This window comes from Pteropus alecto, unplaced genomic scaffold, assembly GCF_000325575.1.
Source record: "Pteropus alecto unplaced genomic scaffold, ASM32557v1 scaffold106, whole genome shotgun sequence".
Taxonomy (NCBI): domain Eukaryota; kingdom Metazoa; phylum Chordata; class Mammalia; order Chiroptera; family Pteropodidae; genus Pteropus; species Pteropus alecto.
Genome location: NW_006442103.1, coordinates 17,635,789 through 17,646,600, shown reverse-complemented (window position 1 = coordinate 17,646,600; position 10,812 = coordinate 17,635,789). Strand labels below are relative to the sequence as shown.

Here is a 10,812-nt window from a genome sequence, read left to right as displayed (position 1 = left end):
GGCCGCCCGGGGGCCACGCTGCGGGGCCCGTGCGGGTGGGCCATCACGTCCTGCAGCGCACACTGCTGCACCACCACCTGCTCCTGCTTCCTCCGCTTCTCCTCGTAGAACTCTTGCTGCAGCTTCAGCCAGGCGATCTGCTCGGGGGTCATGTGATCCAGGTGGTCGGGCCCTATGGGCCCAGGCTGGGAGTTCAGGGACGGGGCGACCATTTCGTCTGGAGAGAAGGGCACGTCTCTGTGTCCCTGGGGGCCGAGTAGCACCCCCACGTCCGTCCGGGGCCCAGGCCCCTTACCCAGGCTCTGCGACTGAGCCATCATGGCCTGGATCGGCCCTTCCGGCTTCTTCTGCGGTCCGTCCAGCACGCCGGTGCTCTGCTGCGGTCCCCCACCCTGCCCGGTGAATTCTTTCTCATCAGGGAAGAGCATCCGCTGGATGTCTCTGAGCGTCTGTAAGGAGCGCTCCCGGTGCTCCAGCTGCTCTTGAGACAGGCCGTCGGGGTTCTCTCCCAGCGAGGGGGGCTCTCCGCCGGGCACCGCTGCGGGGGGAGGGGCTTTGGGATCTGCTGAGGAGCTGCTGCTCCCCTGGGAGACAGGGGTCACCGCCCGGTTGTTGGGCGTCGAGTTGGACCCGGCACCATCTGGGGGCAGCGGGGTGGAGCTGGCGGGGCTGCCGACAGCCGGGATCAGCTTGTTTTCCACCCCAGGACTATCCCGGTCCAGGGGGCGCGGGGGGGCGGCGGGCTTGGGTGCTGGTGCCGTGATGGGTGGAGTCGGCTGCAGCCTGGTGTTCTGGGAGGCGTTCTGGTCCTGGCCGGCTGGGGCTGTGGGCTGTGGTGGGACAGGCTTCAGGTCGCTCCGAAGGGCAGACAGCTGTGTGTTCTGAAAACAAATGAAATTTTAAACATCATCAGTAAACTGAACAGAAGGGCAATTAAAAGAGCAAGACATGTTATAAAGGACTCGTCCCGGCCACATAAATCCACAGTGACACTTGCTGTAGAAACTACCCATATCCGACCCTACTTTGGACACAGACATTTTGCTGTTTTTCTGCCACTTTAGCGTCAGACGGCAGCCTCTGCCCCTTGCTGAAGATGAGGCTTCCATAACGCGTGAACACTTCTGAGTCCCACTCTGAGGAACAGGTCTGGTATCACACATCTACTACGTGTTCCTAATTCGATTTGAGATTAGCTTCTCGGGTATGTGGGAGGCTGTACCTAACACCTCTTTCTTTTCCCCAAAAGTACAACTGGGTAGGCAGATGTCTCGCTGTCAATCAAAAAGCATGATGTTTCCAATGGAAAGAAAAACTCCTTGTCACTCACAGCTCCGTCCTCTACCTGCCAGAGGCAGCGGGCAAGGCGGCCCGTTTCAGTGTCCCCTCTGGCAGGGTGACGATCAACACACTCCTCTCCTTGAGTTTCCAGGGGGCCTGACATCTCCGGTTTCTGTTTTCCGTTTGCCATCACTGACTCTGTATTTGATAGGCATTTGTACATTAACCGCAGTAAGACAATCTGCGGGCAGGAAGCGTCTGTGCAGAAATCTGAGGCTACCTAGCGCGTGGTGTCTCGGGCTCTGCTCCTTCCAACAGACAGCAGGCTGCCCTTCTCACAGGCTGGATGATCGCCTGATTATTTATTAAGTGCCGAGCCTACGCTGAGTTCTGGGTAAAAGCACACTCACCTAGAGCGCGTGATACGAGGTTGTCAGTGTTTGGAAGAGGGGCTTACGTGTTTGTTCTGAGTCTAGACCGGGTGCTGCTGGAGGTACTGAAGAACAGACGGGCCCAGCCTACCAACTCCACCTCGGGGATCTTCGCCAGCCTCCAGGGAGCCACGCAGGCCCTTTTTGACGGTCATTCGCTCCTGCCTGTTCGCTTAACCCACTTCTCGTTTAGGACAAAAGCACGGCTCGCTGCCAGCGTGAACTTCACATCGCGTGCAGAATGCTACATTTTCTAGGATGTGACATTTTCAACGTTGTACAACTAACTTAAGAGTGGTTTGCTATTTTTAAAAAGCCAGCTCCGTACACACGGTCTGAATTCAGATTTTCCCAGAGATGGTTATGCGGAGGAAATCCTAAAATTATCTCTACAACTCCTTGTTCGTTCTGCACCTTTTCCCTGCTAAGGAGTCACTGCAGACCCGCAGGCTAGGAGGGGAAGCCGGCACAGGGGGATGTGCCTCAGACCACACAGTGACACGCAGCTGATCGCCCCTGCGACGACATTGAGCATCTCCCACCTTCACGGTCACAGCAGACCCTTTACCCCACGGTCCCGTTTCCAACGCAACGCACCGCGGGGGCTGTGCTTCTGTCTGCCTTGCTGCTCGAGGTGTTCTGGATGTGGAAGGAGACGATCGTCTCGACCTGGCCCTTCAGCACGGCGTCCGCAGCTCTGCAGGGACAGAGGGGGCACGCTAGCACTCGGGGCTGTTCCGCGAACTTAAGTCCGAAGCACCTTCGCCCCAGACTGAACTCGCGAGAGGGAGGAAGGACAGGTACGAAGAACCAGCAAGGGATGGTGAAGGAGAAAAAAAATCAAGAGAAACAGGTTTTCGTGATTTATGCCTAGCATTTACCATTCAACTTCTGAAATGAGAAGACAGCCATTAGCAAATCTCAAAAGAGGCATTAAAAAAAAAAAAATCGAGATTTTTCTCCCTCAAACCAAGGCACTGCAGTCGGTGCTTCATAGAGAATCCTAGTTCAAGGTCCCAGCCGCGGAAGGGTGCACAGGATTCTCACACCTAGGATAACCTACGGCTGTCAAGGTTCACTCTGTATCTCAATTTAAAAATCTCAAGTGAAAAAAAAAAAAATCAGAAAACTGTATGTAAGGTACACATTTTTTATAAATAAATAAGTAAAAATCCCTTGATCCATCCATCCACCAGACACATGTACCAAAATGGTCACACTTTGGCGAATTCCAGAAAGTTTTTCTTTCTAGTTATAGCTTGTAATTATTCTAAAATAGAAAGGTATTACGTGGGCCGTTTAGAAAAGAATACCAAGTTGCAGAAAAGCATACTGCACAATCCATCCCTCGTGTGTTTATAAAGGTATACAGGTAGGTCTGTATAAGGACAAAACATTTCTGGAAGGAAAGTCAAAGAATTTTCATCTGTGATTGCCTCTGCGGAGGTTTTGTACTTTACTTTACCTCTTTCAGTGCTGTTAACTTTAAGTGATAATAATATAAGTGGGCCAAAAAAAAAGAGAAAAAAGAAAAAGAATCGCTCTTCAGTGGGAATGAGAACCTAGGTGCCCAAACACGTGAGCCACGCCATCGGCTTACCTGTTAGCCATCTCAGTAGAAAACACATACACCACTTTGGCCGGGGTCTTCTGAGCGGGGGTGGGCTCTGGGGCAGTAGTCTGGCCATGCGAGGGGGTGGAGGGCCTGGGGGCCGCGGCATTTGACGGGGTCATCGAGTGCGGCGTGTGCTGTGAGTCTTGGGACTTTATGTGGTCGGCGGAATTACATTCTAAAAGGATGAAAAGACTCATGTCATTGAGAGAATAAAACTCTCTTCCGGCAGCACACACAGCATCGTAACACAAACCCACCTTGAGACTTTCAAGGAGGAAGCACCTCGCTAAAAGGAAGCCTCTTTCACTCATGAACACTGAAACGTGTGTCTCCCTAGACAACTAACGATAGAGCGCTCTCCCCCGCCCTCCTCCTGTCTCACGCCCCGCTTCCTGGAAACCTTCTGGAACCTCCTGGACTGGACTGGATGCCCCTGCTAGTTGAACCCACAGCCCCCTCGCTTCTCCTATTTTGGCATTTATCAAATTTCATTTTACTGTTTAACTGTCTAGGCACACTCAAATCCCCGAGGACAGCGACTCTGTGTGTCTTGCTGACCAGGGCTCCCCGACAAGCAGCACAGCGCTGGCGCTAGTATCAGGCCTCCCACAGACGCCTGAGCGGGGAAGGAAGGAAAGTCGGGGGAATGAGCACCCAGGTTTTCGCTTCCGATTTGGGTTAGGGAGTCACCTTTCTACTCCATGTTCTGGCCGGCAGTTATGATTTTTGGTCTTATACCTAAAACCACGACCGCGGGTCCCACGCTCTGGCTAGCTCATTTCACTTTGGTGCCTGTGTCATCTCGGCCACATGCAGCCGCTCATTCCTGCCACACTGCAATCGGCAAACTCGGACTAGGGACAGGGCCTCCCCTTGTGCCTACGACTCTGGCAAAGTGGCAACCAGATGGCACAAGCCCAGAGCCTTGGAGGAGTCGCCTGAGGAGAGGCCAGAGAACCTGCTCCAGTGCGGGCCACGCCAGAGAGGAACCGGGGCCACGGGCTCGATGCTAAAGTACCGACAAACTACTCTCCAGTTCGTAGGAAAAGGAGAAGAAACAGCTCCCTCTTAGAGTGTGCAAACTCCTGATCTGCACCTACTCTCCCCACTGGGCTGTTAGGCTCTCCAGCCTCTACCGATGCCACAGGCCTTCCCTGGGGAACACCTATGTCCCCCTGAGTCTCAGAGCTCTTATAGACATACCTTTCATGTCAGAGTCATCGTTTGGAGTCCCAGGATCTCTCTGATCAAAGGAGTCGGCGGAAATACTTCGCTCCCTTTTCCCCTTGCCCTTGGCACCATTTCCAGCCCCATTCTTCAGCCCCATGCTCCCACCTGGGCCAGGGAGTGCTTTAGGGGTGTGGCCCCCGCTCTTGGAGTCACAGGGGGATGGCTGGGATTGGCTGGCTGAGCCCCCCTGTTTACCCTGATTGGAGAATTTGGAATCCAGCTGGGGGTTTCCAGATGGGGACATCACTGTAGGGGGACGGACCATCACCTCCTGCTTTGACTTAGGGCTACTAAAAGAGACAGACAACAAAGGGACATCAGACGCCGGACGCAGCTGGTCGGCACAACCTGGGGGGCAGCAGCTTCCATCGTGGGTCAAAGAGACCATGGGGGGCCAGCGACCCCCCACGCGTCACCTGGGCCACTTGCCTGCTTGCCCCGCCCCCATCGCAGAGCCCTTCACAGAGAGCGGCCTGCCAGGTCTCGGGAATCCTAGAGTCACATGGGGACCCATCTCTAGGGCTTCCGTCAATAAAGGACAACGGTTTCTATGTACACAGAGAAGTGACTCTCACACTAAGACGAGCACGGGGTAAACAAACGGGCATCGAGAAGATCAAAATACTGCCCACCCCTGGCTGGTGACATGGGACAGCTGTAGCAGGAGGCCAGCGTCCTTGCTGGAAAATACGAGTAGGTCCAGCATAGCAGGGAAACCTGCTGTGACGGGCAGGTGACGGTGACCCCCCAGGATCTGACCCCCCCAGCCCCAGCAGCATTACTCAGGGGCAGCTACACTAACCACTAACCCTGGGGACCAGGAAAAAGGCTTTAAAAATATCAATGAAATGCTGTGGACCAGAGGTCAAAGCCTCGCAGTGGGTATCCAGGGGCTGATGCTTCAGTTTCGGGGCCTCGGCCTCCACCTCATTCCAGGCCTCAGTCCCCTCACTTGCCACGGTCAGCGCATTGTTCTGGGTGGTCTGTAAGGTCCTTTCGTTTGTGCTTTGGAGAGCGGTCAGGAGGACGATGGACAAAGAGGACCAAGAAAACCCTAATGTAAACGCTGACTGTGCTGCGGCCCGCGGCCTCTCCCATCAGCACGTGCGTGTCCGTTTCCTCTTCCTCTCTAGTTCCCCGTGTGGTTCCGCAGCGAGGGCCCGTGGTCTCCCCCCGCCCCGGTGAAGCCCCCGCTCCCTGGGCCGCCCTCGCCCCTACCTCTGTGCGTTTCCTGACGGGGAGTCCCTCACTTTGGGGTTGCTGGGATGCATTGATTGAAATCCTGAGCTTGCGTCACAAACAGGGACAGGCTCCCCGAGCTGCTCTCGGGCTGCAGCAGAAACAGCTGCTCGGGGCAGTGGCAGTGGCCCACTGCTTGCCGGGTGCGTCCCTCAGTGCTGGCCCCCCGTGTGCCTTTTTCCTCTTTGTCTTCCTCGGCTGTGGGAGTGGGTCCTGGCCCCTCGCAGCTCCAGCATCCTCTGGGTGTGTGCCTCCTGCCGCCGAGGAAAGATCTCGCATCTCCAGGGCACACTACGGGAAAGGCCGCCGAAAACACAGAGACACGCGACAGGGTCAAGGTTAAGGCACTGGCAACTCCACTGGGGTTAAAGGGACGGGTGCTGCTCGCAGTCTGGCCGAAAGGCTCTGGGCTACGGCAGCTGGAGGGTGACTAAGACCTTCCGCCCAGCACACGGCCTCTCGCCCACCCCAGCATCAGGTACCAGGCGTCTGTAAGCACGTCCGAGGAAAACACTGCCTTCGGCCCCATATTCTCCCTTACATTTCTCTACTTCTGAAGACAAAACCCTTAAAAACCTGAGTTTTTCTTTTTTTTTTCAAAACAATGCTCTGACACCGCTGGGTACCCCAAATCCACGGCAACTACCTGGTGTTTCATCTTTGATGGCAAACAACGTACTGAGATTTAATAAACCCATCCCAATTTCAAACCATGAAACGCATTAATCTACGCATATACTCTCTGGGCCTCAGGCTGGGGAGGCATTAAAGGAGGGACTTCTGGAATCGACTATTGAGCCAATACCAAATACAATCAGTTCTGCTCCCTGATTTCCATGATCTTTCTATTAAATTATGCTGAGTATATGCCTGTGTTCTCGCTGCTTCATGGCAGGGCTGCGGGCATGGGTAAGCATTGGAATGACCCATAATGCTGAAGGTAAAAGAACATCTTTGAAGGCTAAGATATTTTTTGCGCCAATTTGCAAGGCTAATTTGAAGCATAAAGGTCAAGACAATATTCCCAAAGCTAGCCGAAGAACAAACGAGAAAGCCCTTTATTTAGGAAGGCTGCACTCATTCAGGGAAGAGCAAGGGAGGCCTTCAGTCCCCGTGCCCAAGGCAGCTCCAAGCTGGCTTCCTTGTAACCACTGTCCCCTCTCTTCCTCGTGGGGTATAGGATTCAAGGAGGAGGGTATGACATGCAGGATTAGTGGCTAAAGAATCAGAGCGAGTGAGAAGCAACTCAGGTGTTACTTTAGGAGACTCAAAAACTGGACTAAAATTGGGAGGATTCGTCATATTCGAGGTTTTGGCACTGACAGCGATCATTATGTGGTAGGAGGTATCTATATTTTAATCTAGAAATTTGCAACAGTCCAGGCTATTTTATCTGAGACACTGAAAGAAACGTGGAAGTTCAGAGGACACGCGATTACACTTTTATTTTTATTCTGAAACGAAAAAGGGGAAAGAACTAGAATAAAATGCTAGGGAATCTCTCTCTGCGGAGAAAGCATCCTCAGAACCGTCTGGTCTCGATGATATTTCAGGTTATATTTTTATCCCTCACCACCTTCAGCCTTTATTTTTCTTTTTTTCAGTTACGACTCCAAAATTGATCGCGGTCATCAAGCTTGATGTACACAATCATAAACCATTCCGTAACTTCTCCCTAAACATCAGGGATCACCGGTAAAACAGAAGGAGCAAATGCACCTGCACGGGACAAAGCCGTCGGAAAACACTTCCTTCCTTCTAGAAAAGCAAAGCAGTTACCACCTACACGGTCCCCTTCTGCAACTTCTTCCGGAACCGCTGCCCCCGTGGCGCATTCTCGCGCCCAATCGTGTGTCGTATTGAACAGTCTTATGTGTGTGTTGTCTCCGCCCCCCGCCCACGAAGACTGCGATCTTTGAAGACAAGAACCTCGTCTTACAGTGCTTTGGTTCTCCTATACACTTGGCGCGACGTGCGAAGAGTGTGGCGGGACCCGCGGTGACCTGTTTGGCTTCACCCAGGACAGAATCACCCTTTTCTTCCAAAGGAACTCGGAACATGTCACACATGTCAAATCACCCCAATCTGCCAGGCCTTTCTGATGAGCTGGCAGCAAAGGTGACTGCTAATGATAATACTGTGAACATAAAACACTTATTTTGAAAGTAATTCTACATAGAGTTTCTTGTTCTCACAATTTGGTCCAACCTGATCAGCAGGCATTTTACGGACGAACGGACCGAGCCCACGGCTGTGAGTGGCTTCCCCAGGCTCCGTGACCCCCTCTTGGCTCTAAGCGTCTCCCCACCATCACTTTATGGGTGGAGGGACAGCACAGGAGGGGAAACAAGCACAGGGGCTCACCTAGTGATGGCAAAACCCAGGTTTTTTGACCCCCTAACCCATGAGAGTTGCTAAAATAAGCCACTCGCAGCTTTAGCCTTCCTGACGCTTAATCGTACGGTTCCCAAGAATACAATCAGGCTCTTCAGCTCCTACGTTTGTAGGCTGGTGCCAACTGTTTACTTTTAAGAACTGGAAAAGATCTTCCACAAAATGATTAATTATAGTCAGGGAGATTTTTCCCTCCAAATAACTAAATTGCCTAACTCCTTAGATCTATTTATGTTTCCCTGTTCTCCTTAGATAACGCTTACGACATTCGCTATGTCCCGGGCGCTCTTCTAAGCACTGTCCATATCACTCATGACCACCCAGGAGGCAGGAACCACTGCTGTCCCTATTTTACGGATGAAGAAACTGAGGCTCTGAAATGTTAAGCAATCCGCCCACGTAAGCTGGGTCACACTCTAGTCAGTCTTACCCTAGTGAGAGGGAGAGCTGGCGTTTGGCCAGCCGTCACTCTAATGCCTGTCAAAGTGGGGTCTTGGGGGACAAAGTGAGCCGGTACAGCAAGTGCTCAGCAGCACGACATCAGCACTCGGGCTCCCCATTCCCCGGCTAGCCCCTCGCCCTTCTGCCTGAAGTCGCCTCATACCCGCTCATCTCCATCTCCAGCCGACCATCAGCTGCCTCCCTCCCTCCCCACTTCCAGGCCAGGATGTCCTCAGCAACGGATCTGCGCCTATTTTCATCAGCGCCTGCCCCCTCTTTCTCGTCTGTTATTGAAACGGAGAAAACAGCCTACTTCCCCCCAGAGGTCATCCCCGTGGCAGGTGGCCCAGGCCCATCCCTTCGGGCTTACTGAGCGCTGTCGCTCTCCTCTCTGTTCTTCCCCTCTGCCTCCTGCATCTCCTGGGTATTTCTGATCAGCGTTCAGACGCGTAGCCTACCATCCAGGTTTAAAAAAAAAAATAAACGACACCCAGCTCTAGCATTCTGGTCCCCTTCGGAGCCGAGTTTCGCCACGGAGTTGACACTTCCTTGCTTGCCACTCGCACTTTAACTATTTTAAACCAACCGCCACCCGCAGATGACAGAAACCACCGTTTTTGGCCAGGTCACCACCGGCCGCTTTCTAAGTTCACCTGATTCCGTCTCTTAGATCCTGCAGGCCGATCCCAGAAACCACCGTTTTTGGCCAGGTCACCACCGGCCACTAAGTTCACCTGATTCTGTCTCTTAGATCCTGCAGGCCGATCTCTTCCTCCTCACGCCCGCCTGGCGCTGTCCACACGTCAGCTCCTTCACAACCTCCCTCCCGGGCGGGAACGCGACTGTCCCTGTGCCACAGATGAGGCCTCGCCTCTCGTGGTTTCCGGTTTTCCTCCCACCTCTCCGACCCCTCTGTCTGCGTCCTTCACCGGCCCCTGCCTCCCCGATCCCTACGGTTTAGCCCTCCTCGCCTCCCCTCTCCTCACTCTAAGTTCTCTCCATGCCAACGACTCCCAACCTGACCTCGCCAGACGTGCCTCCAACGTAACAGGACCGAAGAGGAATCCTCCTTCTCTACAGAGCCTCCCTCCCAAAAGCATTTTTCCTTCGGTCGTCTGCATTTTAGTGAATGGCACCTCCATCCGCCCAGCAGCTTGTGCCAGTAATTTGGGAATCATTCCTGACACCTCTCTCCGTCGCCCTGACCCGAATGTTTAGAGATTTTTGCTGAATGAATTAAGGTTCGGCTTCAGTGCTGCTCCTTCAGAGAGGAAGGGGACCCGAATGCACCGATCTGCACGACAGTCTCCATCACGCTCTCGTCACAGCACCCGGTGTTCCCCTTCGAACATTTCCCACATGTTGTAACTATGCGAGCACCTGAGTAACATCCACCTCTCTTCCTAGGCTCCGCGAAGGCAGAGTGAGGTTAGAAAGTGGCCAAGGGTGATTTGTTCATCCCTGCGTTCCTAGTACTCACTACTGGGTATTTGTTCAGACAATATTTGTTGAATAAAAATGGAAGTTTCTCCCGAGACTGTCGCCTAAGCCAGGCATGCTCGCCAGTGTCGTCGTCCAGCAGGCTACTCACCAAAACCCCCAGGGTCACGACACTGCAGTGCTCATCCTGGAGGCGAGGAGCTGGAGGAGTCCACGAACCCCTGGCTCAAAGGTGACCCCCACCTGGATGAGAATAAAAGGAAGAAAAAAATCCTAAATGGATTAAAAAACAACAATGACGACAATATTTTGTTACTGACAATATCATTTTGTTACTAAGTATCTTAAGAGAAGGACGAGTTTCCTATTTCTTCTAGAATGAGTTTAAGAGGAAGTTGTTGGCTCTCATGTAAACAGAATCAACTGCCAATTATTAAAGGGTATATTATTCGACCGGCAGCTATTTCAAGGCCCTTGTGACTTTTCCTCCTTCCCAAGGCACATTTTATTTTCAGAGACTAGAGAAATACTAAGGGCAAATAAAATCAATTTTTCTACTTTTTAAATTTCTGGGCATTTAGTAGGAAAAAAAAATCCCTCCCATTTTTTGCTTCTGCCCATTCCTTATTAGTGTGGAGAACTGAGAGCTGACTAAAGGTGAGTCAGACAGAATTCCAGGGACGCTTCTGAACTCACACAGGGAGCTGCCATTCACGGCTCCCTCCCCCACTCCTCACCTGT

The 10,812-nt window shown here is 52.7% G+C and overlaps 1 protein-coding gene across 14 annotated transcripts in view; it reads right to left on the bottom strand.

The window, feature by feature from the left end:
- Positions 1 to 10,812, bottom strand: part of BCL9 (B cell CLL/lymphoma 9) — a 77,245-nt gene that overhangs the window by 6,471 nt on the left and 59,962 nt on the right. For all 14 annotated transcript variants that reach the window (XM_025052175.1, XM_025052176.1, XM_025052171.1 and 11 more), the window contains 6 exons: positions 10,223 to 10,314; positions 5,776 to 6,087; positions 4,531 to 4,847; positions 3,313 to 3,502; positions 2,310 to 2,409; positions 1 to 881 (listed from right to left, as the gene is read on the bottom strand). The exon at positions 1 to 881 is cut by the window's left edge and continues 1,403 nt beyond it. In XM_025052175.1, coding sequence (XP_024907943.1) covers positions 1 to 881; positions 2,310 to 2,409; positions 3,313 to 3,502; positions 4,531 to 4,847; positions 5,776 to 5,828 — 1,541 coding nt within the window. In that variant the 5' untranslated portion in view covers positions 5,829 to 6,087; positions 10,223 to 10,314. The remainder of the gene's footprint in view (positions 882 to 2,309; positions 2,410 to 3,312; positions 3,503 to 4,530; positions 4,848 to 5,775; positions 6,088 to 10,222; positions 10,315 to 10,812) is intronic.